At 40.5% G+C, this 21,100-nt stretch overlaps 1 protein-coding gene across 2 annotated transcripts in view; it reads left to right on the forward strand.

Annotated features, from left to right (window-relative positions):
• cdh23 (cadherin-related 23) overlaps positions 1–21,100 on the forward strand; it is a 210,140-nt gene that overhangs the window by 3,578 nt on the left and 185,462 nt on the right. The window contains exons 1-2 of one of the 2 annotated variants that reach the window (XM_049599676.1): positions 1,236–1,275; positions 15,869–15,962. In XM_049599676.1, coding sequence (XP_049455633.1) covers positions 15,878–15,962 — 85 coding nt within the window. In that variant the 5' untranslated portion in view covers positions 1,236–1,275; positions 15,869–15,877. Of the gene's footprint in view, positions 1–1,235; positions 1,276–15,868; positions 15,963–21,100 lie in introns of those variants that run through there. The other variant, XM_049599677.1, reaches the window with a different exon arrangement.

A 21,100-nucleotide genomic window follows, 5' to 3' on the forward strand; every position in this document is an offset into this window, starting at 1 on the left:
TATTATGTTGTCTGAGGGTAGCGCTCAGACAAACAAACTGATGAAAAGACTTTATTTTTTTATAATTTTTCAATTTCAAATGACATGCATTTTAAACTTAAATGTTTTTTTTTTTTAAAAAAAAATACTTTCCTCTTAAAATTTTAAATAAGCCTTTTGTTTTCTTTTTTCTTTTTTTTTTTAACCATTACAGTATGCTGTTGCTTTAAGGTAATGTACTCAAAAGTATACCCCCAAAAAATATTTCTGAAAATTTCTTCTTTCTTATGAACTATTATTATCTTTTTTTTTTTTTCTTTTTTTTTTTACCAACTGGCATCAAAAATCCATACCAAAGAGGGGTTTTTTTTAATCCGGCCTCTTAATGCCACAATCTGAAATCTTACAGTGTAAGTTATGTAAACTTGAACAGACCTAAGCAGGTGTATTCATTGAGATATTGTGGCTGTTTTCCAATACTTATTTTGTACATTAGGTGGTGCTATCACACTGGCTATTGCTCTCCAGATCCATGACCTCTGTGGTTAAATAATGGATTTCAAATTTAATCTGTGTAATATATTAGCTCATAAGCTTATTTAGGAGGCTCATAAATAGAGCTCTTTAATCTCAGTGAATTCAGCCCTCTTCCGTGAAGCTTGCAAATGATTTGTCAACACATCTAAGCGTAATTATTTTACATTTTTCACTGACAAACGCAGCAGGGCCGTGCTGTATATTTGCCATCTGTGTAAAAGACTATAATAAATTTAACCCACATCAAATGCAAAATATGGAAATCATCCTAGATTACAAACATAGATAGAAATTGTGTTTGTGGGTTGTTGGGTTTTTTTTGTTGTTGTTTTTGATTGAGAAATATAGAATCACATTTCTTAGAAACAACAATTAATAGCATTGGGGCTGTACCTGTAAGTGTTGGAATTGGTGGAGTGTAACCCTGCTTTAAGAGGAGTGTGTATAATATAGGATATTCTGTAGGAGCTCCTCACAAGTGAAGGTTTGTGTTTTGCAGCGGTAGTTGTGAAGACTGGGAAGTGAAATTTGCAGTGACCAGGGCGTTGGTGGTGATAGAGTAAAGCTAACGGGAGAAATATTGAGAGAGAGAGAGAGAGAGAGAGAGAGAGAGAGAGAGAGAGAGAGAGGGAGAGAGGAGAGGGGAGGGAGGGGGAGACAGGGAGAGAGAAGGGGTAGCAGATACTTGGTAACGCATCACAGCAGGACAGGCAATCGAATCTAAAGGCGCTCAGCCAGCGACGGACACGGACGAGGAAGGTAGGACAATATGATAATGACATGATCATGCTGCTATGAGTTGATAGACACGGAGCAGTTTCAGAGGGATGACTGCGGCAGAGAGGAGAATTTCACAGAAAAGATGATGTTTTTCATTATGTAGTGTAACATTTCCCACCAACCATAGTTGTGCGTAATTGTCGACTTTTACGCGCACTAATAGTTCTCTTACTTTGGCATATGGTTGTGCAGTGTCTCTTGAAGGTGCACACCAGAAAGAGTTTTAGAAGTAGTTGATTGATTATGGTTGTGGTGATGAGCTATTAGTTCAACGAGGTGATCGGTGAGGTTTTGTGCAATATAGTATCACATCTGCGACCACTTCATTCAAGTTATGTGGTCTTCTGTAGGCTGATTGTGCACTCCAACTGTTGCTGTTGTGTCACCACGGGCTATTTTATCAGAGTAATTAAGCGGCCAGTAAATGTGAGGCAGAGTGCATGCTTGCGCAGAGGTGTCAGGTGTACAGTGTTATCTCAGGTAGCCCTGGCGACTCAAGAGGTGCCTGCTGGGAAGCGCCTTGGCGCCCACTTATTTATTCATGTGTTACCTGAACGCGGCGGCGACGTAACGCCAGGTTAAAGGGGAACACCACCAATTTGGGAATCTAACTGTTAATCCTGCGGCCTGAGTCAGATTGTTTTAATAATATATCCATTTATTTTAAGCGTGGATACAGCAGTACCAGTTGTTAGATATTTTGTATAATGGCGTTTAGTCTTCATGCAGGATTTGCTGTAGACAGCTGGTGCAGCAATGACTTTGCAGAGTAATGCAAAGCAGTTTTATGACATTTTTCTTGAGGTTGTGTTTTGTTGTTTTATCTCCTGGCCTGAGAGCCCATACTTTACCAGTTACGATGTTTTGCTTAAGTGCCCAAATCACAGTTTAATGCAAAATGGGTTTATTATTGAAAGCACTATAGGCCTATCTATTAGTCTGGATGATATTATGTGGATGGATTGTGATGTTTGTGATATTTTTCCCAGCAAGGCAGATTTACTGCATTCACTGCTGACTGGCTCAGCGAAAAGCTTTAACATTTAATAAACTCTAAATGCAAATTAACATCATACTAGCAATTCTTAGATTTAAAATCAGAAAATTCTTTCGTACATGATTAGTTTTTTATATATTCACAAGTGGTAGAAAAACATACTAAATAATATACATTTATTAATACATCCCTGATTTCTTTAAGGTTAATTTTGTATTGCTTCCAAACTGTCAGATTATACAGTGCACACGAGGATGTGCTTCAGGTGGGTTATATAGGATCAGAATTTTACAACATAAAATGAGTGAGCTTGTCTCTGAGGAGATGCTGTCTCTGCTCTTGCTGAAAATTGTTGCATGGAAATCTTGGCCTCAGTAATCCCAGGTTGTAGGTTCACTGTCACCCTCAGTGTGGTCCAACAGTGTATAAGTACTGATGTTCTTTCTGTTGTTGCAGCCTGCTACAAAGACATTCGTAGAATGATTTTAAAATGACTGTTACCGTCTCATCTCACATTCAAACAATTGGATGTATTATTTTATGTATGTGATGAGATGCAGAGAAACTGCTGCTGTTTTTCATGCATTAAGAGGAGAAAGCATGCCTCTGACAGTTTTTCCTTTCTGAGTGTCTGTCACTCTCCCTGAATTCATTGAGAATACAAGAAGGAAGAAAAAAAATGGCGAAACGGAGAGTCCATATCTGACAGACACCTTGACTGACAGGCTCAAATGAAACTCAGTATGAGTGATAGAAGAATGAATTGCAGATACAGTGACTGTACTGGACTATCCTATGAGGTCTCAGACAGGGAGCAGAGCAAAGGTGTGAGGACAAGAAAGGATGGGAGTATTGTAAAATTGATGAATGGTAAACCTGTGCAGGAGGTAAGGGAGAGAAGGCACTGTAGATTATGAAAAAGTACTAAAATGAAGCATCTCATTTTTTCCTAAGGTATTGGTGTAATTCCTGTAGTTTTGCCAATCTGTGGAAATTGTGAGTGGAACCACTGGGGACGGTGTTGTATCGATTACTAGGTGTGAAAGCATCTGAATATTCTGTACCTGCTCTTGTAACTATTTAGCGATGGCTTATGAGTGTAGTTTTTCAAGGTGTTTGTTTTTATATTTATATGCTTACTTACACATATTACACATATCTATACACTAGTGTGTTTTCGCTAACACAATAACATACCATTGAGGTTTGAGCACAGTGGTCTGTATGTGACAGCTTTTGACACAGAACTCTCAAACCTTAAATGTCAGTTTTCTGCCTTTTCCAAGCTGCTTTTGGTGTCTACACAGCATTCCTGGTACTTGCGATTATGATCATTGCACGCTTCCGACTTTTCTCATTTCTGCAACCACCTCTCTCCTGGTCCAGCTGTGTGTGGTCATTAAATCAACCAAGGCAGTCGGGCAGAACTGAAGAAAACAGGTTGAGAGGAGGGGAGGGCTGAGAAGATGATTTTGCTCAGCCAGTTGTATTACAGGTGAACCGTCAGCCCCTGCATGCTGCTGTCCTTATGGTTGTGAAGCCATGCTTTTCTAAATTTGTCATGGTGGGCACAAGGCTCACAGTAGACCCAATCAGTGACAGTGCCTTTTAACAGAAGATGATTGCTTAAGTAGTTGCTTGTAAACCCAACCATGCACAATAATCTTTTTGTTGTCCATTGCTTCATATCCCCATCTCCCTGTACTGATTCATTATTGTGTATGTGTGAAACCATTATGAAGGAATATGGAAATTGAAACTGCACGAAGGAAGGATGGAGACCTTTCATTTCTCAGCGTTAAAACACTGGGGATTCATATCTAAGCTGGAAGCATTTACAGTTTCGAGTCATATTCTCCCCTGCAAATAAACCATGCCATGTAAAACAAACAAAACAGCAATTTAATGGCAGCTTTGTTGTGTGACAAATCCTTGTTGTTGGTATTTACGCATGGCATGCTGCCCTGAAGTGGGCCTGAAACAGTACGGGGAGAGGATGGTAGGAGAGACAATGAGGGTGAAGTAAGATGGGAGGCAGGGCTGAATGAGGAGAGAGGTGAAGTGTTGAGATGCAAAGGTCATCTGTGCCTGAGAGGAGCGACTAAATGGTGTGTTTTGATCTTTCAACCGGGATAGAAACAGTCAGCTGTTGGCGGGGTAGAATGACTGCACTCTAACAAAGAGAGAGACAAAAGGAGATGAATGAGTCTCTACAGGCTATCGGCTGCCCTCTGACACAGCTGTCTGTGTTTATGTTGTCTGATATACACACAGGCCTCTGCTGGGACAGCTTTGCCAAGCTCATTGCCGCGGATAACGGCCAAGTGAAAAGTAAGCCTGGCTAAGAAACAGGCATTTTAAGACTGGCATCGAAATTTGGGGGAGAGGCAATCAGTTCACATTATGGAGGCTTTGAATTTGTTTACTGGCATAATGTTTGAGTAAGAAGAAAGGAAAAATTACAAGCTAGTGGAGAGTTAAGGCAAATAAACATGGAGACGAATGGCGCGTTAATGCCGTGATTACAGTATAAAACAAGGAAAACTCATTAACAGTACATCTCATTGTCTCATAAAAACTGTTATCAGCTGTCTGCATGGTGAAACAGTGGTGAAGCTGCAAACATTGTGATTCAGTAGAATAGAAGTAGAACAGAGCACAAGAGGGGCATGACAGCATATTGATCTGTGCTGTTTTTATCAGTAGATGGATGAGAGGAAAAAGTCATGGAGTGTATCATTATGTTCTCACTACAATTTGTCCACAAAAACACTAAAAGCCTAAAATCAGAGAGCTAAGATTGTTATGTCAGTCTGCACTCAGGCAAAAAGGAGGTGGCAACAGCAGACATGGCTGCTTGCATCCCACACACCTTTTTTGTAGCATGTTTCTTCAGTTTTTGTATCTCATATCTTATGAGACAGTTGGCCGTACTGTTTTTCAGGGATGTCAATATATGCTGTTGGATCTGTGCACCATTTTAAATTTAGCATTCATTTTAATGAGTATAGCTGTATTGTGTTCTCCGAGGACATTTGTGTAAAACATTTTGTAAGAAACGTTCTCATCACACTTTACTATAATAGCTAATTCTTTGGTAATAGATCCATTAAAAGCAGCTTACCTGCTCTGTTACAATCTGGATATTGAGCGGGACAAAAAGCACAGTGATCAGTGTTATCTATGCATGTACGACAAGATACAATATGGATGTGACATACATGGATACAAATGGCCACTGGCCAGGAGGTGAGCAGTTACATTACATTACTTTTACCCAAACGGCTTACATAGAGGGCATTCAACCATGTGGATATAACTCAAAGTGCAAGAATCCTGTAAGCTTCTTAAAGTAGTACATTTAGAAACAGTTAAAGATGGAGAAGTTATAAGAGTTTATTTTCAATGTGTGAAAGAAGATACCTGGAGTTTCTGTTGTCCTGATGTCATGGTGAGCTTGTTCCACCATTTTGGAGCTGGGACAGCAAAGGAGTCAAAATCTTATTGAGCAATATCTTAACTCCCCTTTGTAGTGAAAGAGCAACAAGTCAACTGGCAGTAGCAGAGTAGTGGATGGGCTGTTTGATCCATCATCAGTATCCAGTGCAGGGTGCGTACCGCAGGTTAAGTGTAGGAGAACTTGGATAGGTTGAAGACTAGCTGAGCTGCTATATTCTGGATGAGTTGCAGAGGTCGGATGACACGTACAGGCATACAAGCTAGGAGTAAGTTGCAGGAATCCGTGTGCAAGATGTCAAGAGCCTGTGCCAGAAACTGTTGCTGCCTCCTGGGTGAAGAACGGCGTTCCCTCCTGATGGTTTTGAAAATGAATTTGCAGGAGTGGGTTGTTGCAGTGAAGGACAGCTGGTCCTCTAGTGTCAAACCCAGGTTCCTACCAGTTTGAGCTGGATGGGGACACTGCAGAGTTCTCAGTTGTAACAACAGTAGAAATGGATCTGGGTGGTACTGAACAAGAATTCACTTCCTTTTCATACAAGTCTCAGCTCTGAAATTGAGATGGCACATAATGAGATGATAAATAATTGAGAATTAGAACATTTATCTTTTGGATTTTTGTTGTACAAACTACTGCGATCATTTGAGCCAATATGATGAGCATGAATTTAGTTTTTTTTAGATGTGATTGTGTACTTCAGTGAATATTAAAATATACTGCATTGATATTAAGGCAATTCTGTAATGAGTAACACATTAATCTTGTTCATATTTCTCTCTGGATGTGTGATGGAGATCAAGTGAACATCAGCTACAGATGGTGCAAATTACTTCAAGGCTCAGTCTGAACCTGCAGTACATTATGACATCTATTAAAGACTTTCTTGCTCATCATCAAAGTATTGAGTCATTTTCAGTTCAATTAACACTGCCTTTTACCATGTCACCAGACCAGTATGCACACATACTGCAGTAGCTGACTTGTCAAGATGAAGTGTCATCAACATGTTACCCCCCCATCATTGCACCATCGGTCTTTAATCAGCTTTTCCTATTGCAGACGCAGCTACTCAGCATCTACATGACAAATTCAGTACACTCTCTGACAGAGCTGTGTCTCTGTGTACAGCACAGGAGGAGGCTTCGCCCCCACTATTTACTCCAAGTGAACACTAATCAACCCCCACCCCTCACACACACACACACACACACACACACACACACACACACACACACACACACAGACACACACAGACACAGACACACACACACACCATAGTGTTGGTCATCACAGGACAGGGTGTGTATAAGTTGTGCCTGCTCAAGCGTTTTGTGACAGGGTGCTGTAATGCGGCGCCTTGCAGCGCTCCCATCCTGTTCCTGATAATTATCATCTCCCTAGGTCCTGTGTAAGCTTTCCCCGTCTCTCCAACAATGTTTAGCTTTACTGTCAGCCCATACAGGATCAAAGACGTTGCAGGCAGCATCTCCAGTGGAAGAACAGTTTGACTTAGCATGTTTCCGTCGCCCTACATGTATTTTCTTATGCCTGGCAGGGAGTTAGTGATCTTTTACTGAAGCGAGGCTCCAGTCAAGTCAGTTTTATTTATATAGCCCAGTATCATAAATCACAAATTTGTCTCAATGGGCAGTATAGCATACAACACCCTTTATCCTTACACCCTCAATTCAAAAAAGAAGACTCCCTCCTTAAAAAAAATTCTTAACAGGGGGGGAAAATGTAAGAAACTTCAGCTAGAGCAACAGAGGAGTGATCCCTCGTCCAGGAAAGATAGACATTCACTAGATGTTGTGTGTATCGAATAGTCCAGCTGCATTCTGGAGAAGTCAAACAACTTGCCTCAGTTTTTCTTGATAAGAGCTGTTTATATTATGTTGAACAATTCATTAACAACTGTCTTATTTTGTGATTTTGGCTAGATTTGCAAAAACGTGCGTAAAGATGGAGGACAGCTCATGTTTCTCAGAAAACTGAGGTTTGGTCACCTGATGAAATAAACCTCTACTGGTGCTTTTTAAAGTAGCATGTGTGCCATGCTATGTGCCATGCTTTGTGCCATGTTGCCCTCTGTCTGCAGAGGTTGGTCCAAATAAAATGTGCTAATCACTATGGGCGTTGGACTGATGCGTCATTGCCCAGGAAACTTATGTTTTGCCTGTTGTCTTGAACTTTTGCTAATTTGTTAAGAAAGTGGAACATCAGCACCAGCAGTTCCATATATGATTCGACCTAAGTGAACAGTTTGCTCAGCATCAATGTGCCGTGTCAGTTTGATTATCATTTCTACTCAGAAAGCACTACATGCTCTGCAGTCCAAATGCCATCCCGTTTACACTGCATTCTTGTCATGTGAGTGAGGTTTGCTGAGCAAGGCTTTCAGAAAGTCATGTCATGTTGGAGATGAAGAGATCAGGAGGGCGGGAAGGAAGACATTACTCAGCTCATCAGAGCACCGCTGCCCCTCCCTCCTCCCTGACAAAGCCAAATGTCTGCTAATCTGTCTGTGATCACTGTGCTAATGAGTGATGGCTTTTTCATGAGGGCTGAGGGCGGGCAGAAATCTGCCATTGATTTGCTGTGATAATCCAGATTTGGCTGCCGGCTGAGGCCCACCACTCCCTCTGAGAGGGGTTCCTTTGAGGTTAAGGCAAGTCAGACACAATTGCCATGTAATCAATAATATCGAGTGCTGTAAGCCAGGAGATACAGCCATGTGGGCAGGCAGGGCCCTCCGGAGAGAGCACAGCAGGTCCAGATATTACTCTTCACTTTACACTGCCTTAATCACACATTACTGTCAGATAAGCTATAAGACCACAACTCATTAAATAGACCTGGATCTCAGCCACCCTAAGCTTTGCCCAGTGGGAGCTGTATGTGTTCCTAATAGTCATTTCTAGGCTTTAAAATAGCCTGCCTTTTAAATCTGGATTCAGGGCAGGATATTGGGCATGTTGGCAAGTGTTATAGGTGTAAACATTAAACTTCATTTAATGGACTCAAAATAGTTTGGGTTTTTTTAATGCCTGCTGCATAACGGTGATAAACTAATGATTCATTAATTGAAGGTTAATAATAAATCTTGTAACCCCCCTCAAAAAATCTTTAAGGGCGGTCAAGGGTTATCCTACCTAAATGTACTTTTATTTCTCTTTGGGTACAGGGAATTTGTTGTCTTGGACCCACACTTAACCATGACAACACAACAAATACATGGCTCACAGAAGACATTCATTTGTTGTGTTGACATTTTACATCAGTACACAGGAGACAATTATCTGCCAAAGCTTAGCACAAAGAAAGTGTTTGAAATGACTACAGAATGCATATATAATTGAACAAGCCAAGTTGTGTGGTAAATCAAAAAAAGGAAGAGACACAAGTCAGTCAGTACGTTTACGTGCACAGCTTAATCGAGCTATGCTCAAAATTCGATTTTGGCATCTAATCGGACTTCTGTCCTTGTCCCAGCTTACATGCAACTGAGAAAATCGAATTACTGACAGGAACGTGTCCTCTTCCTCAACACTAGGTGGCGATATGCACCGTTTCAGCGGGTTAATACGGCCCCCTTTGACCTGAGTGACCTATTACGTCACTTAATAATAAACAACTGGAGTCAGGCGGCAGACCGGCATTTTCGAACAACAGCAAGATGGATAATTAGACAGCTTTGTTCATCTCGTACATAATGTACGCGTTACTGATTGTGCAGATAAGGTGCACACTATCCCTCGTAGTCATGGTGATTTTGAGAGGCAGACAAGAACGCCGTATGCTGTTGGAGGGCTACAACATTAGCATGTCTTCGATTCTACACTTTGTGCCGTCACTACTGACCCGGACCTCTCGTTCTTGTTGGATGTGGGTTCGGAGCACAGACTGGTGGGAGAGGGTCGTACTGAAAGAGTTTTCAGACACAGAATGGAAAGACAATTTCCGAATGATGCGCAGATCATCATGCTGCTCTGGTGGTTCTTCTCCTGTTACTGTTTTCTTCTTCTGTGACCGGCTTTCTTGTTCCGGGGTCATATGCCAGCGCGGGGTTGTGGAGCATGCGCACATGCATTGTCTAGTTTAACTCCGATTAAGGCGTATACATGCCAGAGAAAATCGAATTCCAATCACATTATCTGGGTGTCTTAATCGGAGTTGGAGAACTCCGATATTAGTCGGAGTAACGCGTTTACATGCACTTCAGTTGTCCAGTTATAGTCGGATTAAGGCAATAATTTGTTTTTTTCAAGTGTCATGTAAAAGTACTGAGTGTAAATAAGACCAAGAAGAAAAGGAGAGATGGCTAAAAAGAGTAAAAACAAACAAACAAAGGAAAACAGACAGAAAAAGGCAGCATGGGGAGAGAGAGGGAGTGAGACTGGTATGAGACGTTGTTATGGGTGAGAGGGGTGAGCAGAAGATGAGCAGTGAGTGACTCTGACAGAATGAGGAGGGAGTGAAGAAAGTGAGGGATTGATAGATGGTGACAGCATAGCCAATGGAGTGGGACAGTGCTGCAGTGAGGTCCAGCTTGCATTGAGGACAGACCACATCCCTGCTTAGCCCTGTCCTCTGCAGTTAAATTGCCCCATGCATAACTGGCTGATTGGAACTTTAGATTTAGCTGATACTCAGCTAATCTAAAGGTAGATCATGCTTTTGCACTAATTACTTACGTACTGCCACTTCAAGGGCCCTTGCTCTCATTTAATTTTATCCATCTTTTCCACAGTTTAAGTATGGTCTCCCTAGTAAGTATATTATCAATCAGGGTTCCTAACACAGTTTTGAAAAAGTATTGTAAAGTATGGAATAAGATTTTTTACATTTCCAGATCTGGATAAATACTGCAAATAAAGAGAGAATAAAATGATTTGTTTAAAGATTATTGGCCTTATTCTGTTTTCTAAAATATAAAATCAGAATTTCTGAAAATAAATTTACGATTGGCCTACATGCAGAGTGTTTTTCATGGAATTTGGAGCGGACAGCCAACTCAGCTGAAGTGTTAACCACTGTGTGAGAACTTGATGTCGTTGAAAGAAAGGCAAGAAGTATTGCTTCAACTGAACGTACACTCTGATGCAGAGCTACTTGTACGCCACAGCCTGCAAAACAGCTCAACCCCAACAAGTTCCTTTTAACTGAACCAAATCCAGACATTCACAAGCAAAGTAGTTTGAAAGAAAATGCAGCATCTTTGATTTGATACATAACATCACAAGTGATCAAATATTAAACTTGTCTGAACATCTCTGAGGTATGTAGAGACGTAGTTATCAAAGAAGTAAACACAGCATCTTTTCTACATAAGTAAACCATACATTCATGGCTGCATTCAGCTCATTTTAAAGAACACTGTGAAAAAACGGGCTTCACAGTCACTGTGAAAATTACATTAAGCAGTTATTTTCAAATTATTGATTCAGTATAGTAATACAATGTCAAATATGGTCTGAAAAATCTACTGAGAGGTCTGGAAATTTCAGTCAGGAAAGGTATGGAATATTGAAATTCAAAGTGTCTAGGAACCCTGATCAATTAATTGCTTTTCATTTTTGAGTGCCAGGGGCAAATCCGGGATTCTATTGGCTTCTAAGCAAGGTTTGATTACAGCCCCCTACCTTCCCACTCTCTCTCCAGCACATCAGTACTGAGGTGATTGCACTGGTGTATACACTATGCCCCATAAACTACACCCTGTACGGTCACACAATAGCCTGAGTCAGCCATGTAAAAAGAAGAAACTAATTACCAGACCATGTTCGATAATGTTGTTTTTATGTTATGTTGTCAATTAGGAATATGGTCGACTAAAGAGTAGCAACAAATTGGCATGCCAGGCATTTGAAGGGTCACTTCTTCCAAGTCACAGAACACATGTTTTATCTTACTATGCTGATAGTTTCAGTTTGATTTTCTGAGCTCTGACACACAATATCTGCAGTAGTGATTTCTGCCATACACCAAGACAGTTGAGTTACTTGGAACTTTATTTGTGGTGCCCAAAATATTCAGAAATTACATTTACAAAATTCACTGACAAAGTCTCTTTTCAAGATAGTGTCCTGACTGCTTTTAACCTTCAATTTGAAATAGTTTCCAATAAACAGTTGACCAAGAGTCATGTGGAGTCCTTCAGGAAAGAGACGTTGCTGTTAAGTTTTACAGATGCCAATTTTTGATGCACCGAGCATCACAGATTAAATTCAGTTCACCTAAAATGTATCTGCTGTGGATATCTCAAAACCTGGACCAAACAAAATCTGTCTGCATGGTAAAATGCCCAGGGGTGAGTTGGAAAATTACTGTTTGTTATCTGGGTGAATTGACCCTTAAAGTTAGGTAAACACTTTAGTGTTACTGCTCCCAAAATACTGTCAAAGTACAGAACTGTCATTCTGCACACTTGCAAATATCACAAAGTTCATTTTGAAACTGCTGACAAAAGACAAGATCTAAAGAGAGACGAGAAACACAATAAATGAACTTAAATTATGTACATTACAGTTTCTTAGTGCTACGAACCAAAAAAGCATAAAATATTAACCATGTTACCGCTTGAATGATTATAATTTATATAATTCAGGTGCGTAATCCTCTCAAATCAGAGTCCTTAAAGCTGTTTACTTTGCTTATGCCTCAGACAGGCTGTGACAAGGGCCCAGAGTTAAATACACAATCCAGGTTACTTGTACAGACAAGGCAAAAGATAGGCAGGACAATGTAACCACCTGTACTTACAGTACAGTGCAGCTGTAACTTTTGTAGGGGTGTTTTCTTTGTGAAAATCTTTAATAATGAATTCTCCCATATCCTGGTGAGACCAGAGAGCCTGATGCTGCTGCAGGACGGCTGCCTCAGCTCTCTCAAACCCAACGTGTCTGTCTTAACCAGTATCCATCACTCACATTCACCCATTCGTCATCTCAGAAATGTCCTTTAGCATTTGGAGGAAGGATTAGGTGTGCAGGGGGGAGTTGTAGCAGAAAGCGAGAGATTAGTTGCATGGTAAACAATAAGGTTAAGACCATGAATATATCAACCACTTTCCTACATCACATACTACAACAGGGAACTGAAAAATTCTTGTATGGTATACAATATATTTTTGGTACCACCATCAATTTAAAGGTCTAGTGTGTGGTGTTTAGTGGCATCTAGTGGTGAGGTTGCAGAACTGAAACTTCTCCGTGTGTCAGTTATGTAGAAGAACTAAAACACGAATGGCCCTGTCTGGAGCTAGTGTTTGGTTTGTCCGTTCTGGGCTACTATAGATCATCATGGTGGACTACACAGACCTGCTCTGTATGTATATATATAAAGTTCACTGTAAGGTAATGAAAAGACAACAAAGATCATTTTCAGGTGAACAGTTATGATAGCCCTTCTGCCAAGAGAAGTCCTTAAATGCCTACACACTGGACTTTTAAAGGCATCAGATTATATTATATTATATCTTTCACCATGATGGATTTTTTTGAAATTACATCTGACTTTTCTAAAAGTTGTGGACATTTTTGATTGTCATCAATAGAGCATAATTGGATTGTACTTAAAAAAGCAGCTCAGCATTACATGGAGCGCAGCAGCAACTTGTTTCCTATGGTTAGATCACAGAAAAAAACGCTAAATTTGACATTCTGGTAGAAGAAGAAGAAGAAGAAGAAAGTTCCCACTTTTAGGCTGTGGCTCCATGAAATGACCGTTATGCTCCACCTTGAAAAAAAAATATGGTTCTCTCTGAAGGATAGTGAGTCACAATTCAATAGGTTCTGGTTGCCTCTTGTCTGTTATCTGAGAAACAATCCATAGTGGACTTGTGTAGTGGGCTGTCCATTACTACATTTCACCCTTTGTTTATATCTTTTGTTGTTGTTGTTGCAAGCTTTACATTCATGCTATGTATTGAGCAGAAGGGAGGTAGGGAGTGGGGGTGTGTTAAAAGTGTATATATACGTGTATGTGTACTTTTGTGTGTTTATTTAGGTTGGATACTATCTGTTGTATTTGTTGTATATAGATACTGCATTTCCGTGTTATACATCTTGAAAGATGTACTTGACCAAAAAAGAAAGGCAGATAGCATGTGACAACCTTTCAATGACAAGTGTTTTCTTTCAACCAATTCGATTTAAAGAAAAAACAGGGCAAAAAGGAGTCTTAAAGAGCTTGTTTGCTTCTCTGTACAATTACTTTCTTTTTTTTTTTTTTTGGTTAGTGTGGAGGGCTGGGAATGGGCTTTATTGATTGTCCTCATCCAGACTGATAGCCCTAACCGAGCATCACAGAGGATCAGAGGAAACGTTAAGATTTTGCCCTTAGGTCTTGTAGCTTGCCGTGTTGTAGTTACTGGCTTTGATTAACTGAGTATGTTAGTGCATTTGGCTATTTAAAGTGCTCCAGGGTCCAAGGCATGCTACCCCAGGTGTGTTATTGATATAAACAGTAGGAAATGATAGGATAGAGAGCAAGTTGGTTTTTTGTGTCCACGAAAAGATGAGTTGTGGAAATGTATAATCTGTTTAGGCTGTTGTCGTCAGCTTTCTATCTGAGCTTCCCACTGAGTTGAGATAATGGCCTCTACTAGAGGACCACAACTCTATCAGATAGGACAATGAGGGAGGAAAGGGTATGAGAGGGGAGGGGTGGCCTTCAGGGCCCAACAGGAGTGATGAATATAAGTAAAGAAGGAAGGGAGAAGGAAATGAGGAAGGAATAGAGTAAACAAAGTAGCAGACATAAAGTAGCAGACATAGCCATGCAGGTTGCATTGTTACAGAAAGTGAAATGCAATAATGCTGAGGAAACAAGAATCCAAATGAAAACAAATGTGCCTATTCAAACTGACACACATGCACAGCTAATATAAGCAGGTATACACACAGACACACATACACACATACATATATACATATATATATATATATATATATATATATATATATATATATATACACAATAAGCAATGACAGTCTATTTTTTACCTCCTGTCTCTTTCTCACTCACCTGTAAATTTTAGCAGCTTTGTCTGAATTGAATCCAGCACAAACTGTATATCTCTAACAGCACCACAGCAACAGGACCGCAAGCAGCGACACAAAGCAGCGTGTGTATTGTATTTTATTGCATCTCAAGCTGGTTTCTGTAGTTTATTTAGCTTTTCTTTGCAATCAGATGCCTGAAGGACAAGAAGCACTGTCTCTGAACATGAGTTTTACCGTGAGCTGAATCGCAGCGGGCTTTGGGGAATAGGAGAATTTAGAAAGATAACCCTTCAAAATTAAATTGTCACTGGATGAGTTTGCTGACCAGTGAGGCCTTGCTGGGACAAGTGATGACAGTGTAAAGAGAGGGAACAAATGAGAGGGAGAGGAAAGAGGGGCAGATGAGGAGAGGGAGGGAGAAGGAGGGAAAGACTGAAATACGGGAAGCCAGTAAGGGCTTCTACATTGCCTGAGTTGCTGCCTGACAGCAAGCCTCATGCAACAGAGACCAATACAAAATTGTTTGCCTTTTACAGAATGTAAGTTAAGATATAGACAAAGTGATGCAGCAGTGTACAGTTAATTGCTCTTCTCCTGCCAGCAACATTGACATCGTAAATACACTGTGGGGATCTTTGTTATGCTTTCCACATGTTCAGTTTCATTATTTGTTATCAGTTTTGACCTTGCAATTGGTCCAGTGAAGCTGCGCCATGCACATCTTGAAAATGTCATTTACACTTTTCCCTTCTGTTTTCACATTTTTTTGTTTTTAATCAGACAATTACCAGTGCAACGTCTTGATTACGGCTATTAGGCAGTGTGTACTGTAAATGAGCCGTTGCTGTGAATTTGCCTTCATCAACACCCCACACCTCAAGCAGACACACACAAGAAAACACCTGCTTGAAGCATGTCATGCAGCAAATCCTTTTTTTCTGTCCCCTAATTACACTGATCACATCTCCCACTCACTTACACAGTAATCACCTAACATAAAGAAGCTGAAATGTGTTTAGACATTATGTGGCTTGACTAAAATTGCAATGGTGAATATGAGCTCGCCATATAATTGTGATCTACAGTATTCTGTGTTTGTGTGTGCTTCATCAGGTGCAGGTGATGTCGTGGAGTGTGGGTTTAGGCGGCAGGATGACATTTGCCAAGCTTCTCCTTCCCTTCCTCATTCTCCACTCTTTCTGTGAAGGTGAGTCCCGTTGACTGAAGAATGAGTATGTGTAAATCCAAAATGACGCTGCAGCATTTATACAATGACCACATCTGACTGGAAAAGTGTATACCTCTCAATTAAATCTACACATCTGCTACATGGTCAATATTTCTTCAATCTGACTGAAGTCTTTCTGATTCGAGATTCCAACTATTTACACGGAGGCTGAATAAAGTGATCCAATAAGATCTGTTCTTACATGAGAAAATGTAACAGTTTTTTTTTTACCTTTAAGAATATTCAGTTATAAACAAAGTATAAAAGGAGACAAAATGATGTCGCCTGTTAATTCGGTTTAGTAAGTAGTGTAAGTGTAACTCAGGTTACTATTTGTAGCTACAATTTAAACCTCACATGCAGACGATTGGTAGACGATACAATTTAACTATGTTCCCTAAACATCACAGACTACTGCTACTGGTAGCTATCATAGACTGCCATCTTGCTCTGGTGATGTCATTCGGAACCAGAGGCTGTTTCTCAAGGCAAGAGTCCTTCTGAGCATTCAGTGAACACACATTGGAACAGGCTAACAAGTGTCCCCAGGTGTACGTAATTAACCCTCAGCAGTCTGGGGGAGTTTCTGGTGATGCTGTGATCATTTAGGCAACCTTATGTTGTTGTACAATTTACAGTATATACACAGACTCACACAGAATCACTCTGTGAGTCCAAAGTGTTCCATCTTTTTATGTGTGTATAACCATACACTTGCTACAAAAATCCAAATAGTGGATCTGATCTGATGAGCCGTGCTGCTCTGGAACGTCTGACCGTGTCAATTGTACATGACAACGCCATGTAATCTTCTGAAATATGTTCACCTCAAAACAAATGAGTGATGCTTTGACCTGCAGGATATTCAAATGTCTTTACTGTGGGCATTCTCTTCGCGATTCCACCCGAAAAATACACCTATTGAAGCTGACAGAATGAAAGCAATTATCATGTCGTTATCATGTGAATAGTGGGCGTAGGAGGGGAGGGGGACACTTAGCGCTCCATCTCTGCTGTAAATCATTAATTTAAAAACTTTTATGTTTAATCTAAATCACGTTATTCTAAAAATCTCATTATTCGGCAGTGGGCACATTGGAAAGCGTAAATGATGAGGTCTCTGTTAATATTTTTGTCATGCTTGTATGATAAAAACTCCTGGAGATATTAACCCAAATAAATTACGTTTCTCTAAATCCTGCTGAGCTCCAAGTTCAAGTTTCATTGAAGAGGCCCCGCCTTCAATGCCAGCAAATCATGTGCAAAGCATTGTGGGCATTTTATACCCACTGAAGATACACACATGCATCCTTTAAATTTCTCTGAAAGAAGGACTCATTGAAATTCGGAAGGATCACTGACATTGGAGCAGTCTTTCGGCGGGGGTCGATGACGTAGCCTCCTTGAAATTCATCCATTTGAGGATCCTTCCTTGACTTAGAGAAACACCCAGAGTCTGCACAGTATTGATCTCCCGGCATTAAGTTTCCCACCCATACACCTGTCCGACCAATTGCGAGCAGCGCCACTGAATGCGATCCCATTTGATTTTAAATACAGGATTATGAATAAAGAAGGTTTTCTTATGTCTTTGTCAGTTATTTGGTAAACTATGAAAAACGTACAGGCTGCAGTAAGAGAAGTAAAGATTTGATAGCAGCATTTTAAAGCATTTTACAGTAGCTCTCCCTCTTCTTTCTCAGTTCTTCATCATTTACTGCCTAAAAGGAATTTCTGTCACTTACCTAATACACATGATACATTCCCTTAGCTTTTCTTGACTTGTACAAACTTTTCCTTTCAGCCCTGTGCATGGTCTATTTATTTTTTATGCTTTATTACTGTCATTACTTGACTCTACACACACACACTTGTCTGCCTTGCATAATGTCTCACATTATTGTTAAGATCTACTTTAAAATACATGCCTTCTTTGCTGAGTGTATTTCTTTGAGGACATGAGAGAGGTAACAATATTGAGAGAGAGCTTCTGTGCTGCTGAGAGTCACAGGAGCTGTCTAACAGTGACAGGCAGGAGACACCTCCAATCACACACAGCGCTGAAGCAGCGGGGAAAGTTATTAAGTGAATGCCACAACCTCTTTCCATCAAGCACAATGAGTTTATCAAGGCTTTTTTTCCACCTCCAGAGTCCGCCAGCCTCTTGCCTCCCACCCCCACCTCACACCTTGTGTTTGCTTTTAATGTTACATCTCTGTTTCTCTCCCTCTGTCACTGTTGCGTTCTCTAACTAACCCATTAGCACACTGACCCTGCACTCCTCTTGAGCATTACCTCCCTGATCCAGCAAATTGGACTGATGATCATTGCTGTGATTATTTTGTGGCTGTAATCTATCTGCATTCCACTCTCCAAGCCTGACGCAGTGCCTCGCAGTAATTAAACCACAGGTATGGACGGGAGCTTGTTAACCCTCCTCCTCACCACCCCCTATCCAGTGAAGCATGCTCCACGTTTTTGGCGCCCACTAAAAGCCACACTGGCAAGCCAGAGATAAGCATCTTCTTCCGCACAGGCGGGCATATGACTGAACGAAAAAGCTCCCACTTTCAAAGCACCGATTCACTCTATCAAGCGCTCTCACTTCAAACAGACTGGCCTCCCCTTCTCTTGCTTCAGTGTCTCTGTGGTCTGCCGCACAGCTCAGCTGATCAAAGACCATCAGCTTTGTTCCCTGATCTTCCCAACAAAACAGCTTGTATCACACTGCCTTCTGACACCACAGAACCATGCCCAAACATGGCAGACTGTTAACCCTGATACAAGCCCTCAAAAGTGTGGAATGGAAGGATATTCCCCTCTGTACGGAGAAATCAATATGAGGTAAATGTAATTTTGGCCTTAATATACTATGTTCATGGTTGTTATGATTAAAAATACAGTCGAGCTTCAAACATATGCAGGCAATTCAGCGTTCAACATTTTTTTTTTTTTTTTTACATTTTAAAGTTGTTTTTATCTTTTTATTACAGCACTAAAGCTTTAATTTGTGAAACGCTCACTCCTCACAAACATAAACATACATTTTCAGACTGATGGCCATGCAGTGTTAAAAACTGACCATGATGCTGAATTGTTTTCATGGACCCTGGAGGCATGAATGACTCTACCTACAGACAGACCATGTAAACACTTTATTCAAGTAAAGCATGAAAATAATGACCAAAACTGACAGCAGTATAATGCTCTCTGTGTAATTGATGCTCTCTGCTTACACTGTTTGTTGGCTGCTATAAGTGCTTTTGAAAGTGGTTATCTGTAAAATGTTTTTTTACAGTTTTAGAAATAAGATGCACAGTGTGAGGTGGCTGTGTTTCATAGCTGAATTTGACCTGAATATATGTACCTGCGCGGCAGGGTTGTTGGGGTTATTGTTCAAGGTCAAGCGTATATTTGTCCCTCGGCTGAGTGATTGATGTGCTGCAGAGGTATGTGTGACACAGATGCTGTCAATACACATAGAGCAGTGAACAGATGACAACAGCCAAAAACCTAAAAGACATATAGAGTGGGAGCGAGAAACAATTACAGAATAGAAGAACAGTAAAGACACACGCCTACAGCCTGGCCATAAAAGGCTGCTGTACAAACACAATAACCCTGGGTGAAACGAGGAAGGTTTTTTAGCAAATGGTGGAGTACTTCAAACCTCCAGTTTGTGGACAGTAATTTATCCTTGAGGGGAAGGAGTTGATCCACGTCATCACCACCTGATGTGAGTAGATGCGTATTGGACAGGCAGCTCGGTGTGTTGGTGGTTCTTCCCATGTGGTCCATTTTTATATTTAACACTAAGCAAAAGCATACAGACTCAAGAGGACTTTAAAAAGGATTTTATATCAGACTTGCAAAAGTCAGCTTTCTCTTAACTTGATATTCAGCCAGTTTGTTACGTCCAAGTCAGAGCCATTGACCCATTTTACATTACATGTATTACACTGAGACACAGGAGGCACTCGGTCCACACACGCTACTCTGAGCAAGCCTTGTCTTACCGGTTATATCCTCATCAGATCTACAGATCTTGTTCAGTTCGATTTAGAGGCCGGGTCCATATCCGTGATAGAAATATTTAAGAGGAAGAGGAAGCCATGGGATGCGGTCAAAGTCCACTCAAAATGGTCTTTTCTTACATTTACATCCCCTAAAATGTCTGACCTTGACTTGTATCTGTGCAAACTTTGTCACTAGAAAGGTGTTTTCATATTCGTCTAATGAGGGAGGAAATGACTATGCCCTTCCTTAAAATCTGAGATTTAGATGTACTTCAGGCAAACTAGATTGGGTATGTTACAAATTTGAAAACCAATTGCCATCTCATACCGAAACCTAAAACCTCCAACGCAGACTGGACTTAACACATGTAATATAAAAATCTTAGTCAGACAAATTAGACCTCTGAGGTATAATTTTGTAATAACAAAGTGAGGATGTGAACATACTGTAACATCATAGCAGATATTATTGTGTGTTTCATAACCACTAACACTGTGTCAGCCACTGCCAGTTACAAGCTAACAAACAAAACAAAAGTAACAGATGCTGATTACACTTACAATTCTCTTAGTCGCAGATTTTGTTTTTCAACAGACTCAGCATCTGAGTCTTGGTCTGACTGAGGCTCACATATGTATGGCTGAATCTCTCCAATGTCTCCTTTAATGTTAACCATCCTGATGCACACTGCTCTTTCACCAGTAAGCCTAGCAAAGCAATGGTGGTAGGCAAGGCAGAGGCCAGATCCAGAATTTCTCAATGAGGGGGAAAGCTGCTGCCAGTACTTTTTCAGTTTTTTTTTTTTGTAAAACCATGTTAAACTAATTTTTTATCATAGCAGAGTATATCTATATACTTTAAAACGTGAAGAAGGAATTTTAATGTTGACACTTTAATTGAAAACTTCCAAACATCCCCAGATGTCACACACTGTCTTACACTGAATACATTTGCTTCAGTCACATACAGAATCATACACTGAATATATTTGCTATGCAGCCCTCTTGTCGAGGGAGGGGCCATGCTTTGTTTTGGGAAGCAGTGTGAAAACAGTCTGTATGAGTTACACAACAGAACAAGGGTGTGTGCAGTGGCATCAC

This window comes from Epinephelus fuscoguttatus, linkage group LG16, assembly GCF_011397635.1.
Source record: "Epinephelus fuscoguttatus linkage group LG16, E.fuscoguttatus.final_Chr_v1".
In the NCBI taxonomy this organism is placed as follows: domain Eukaryota; kingdom Metazoa; phylum Chordata; class Actinopteri; order Perciformes; family Serranidae; genus Epinephelus; species Epinephelus fuscoguttatus.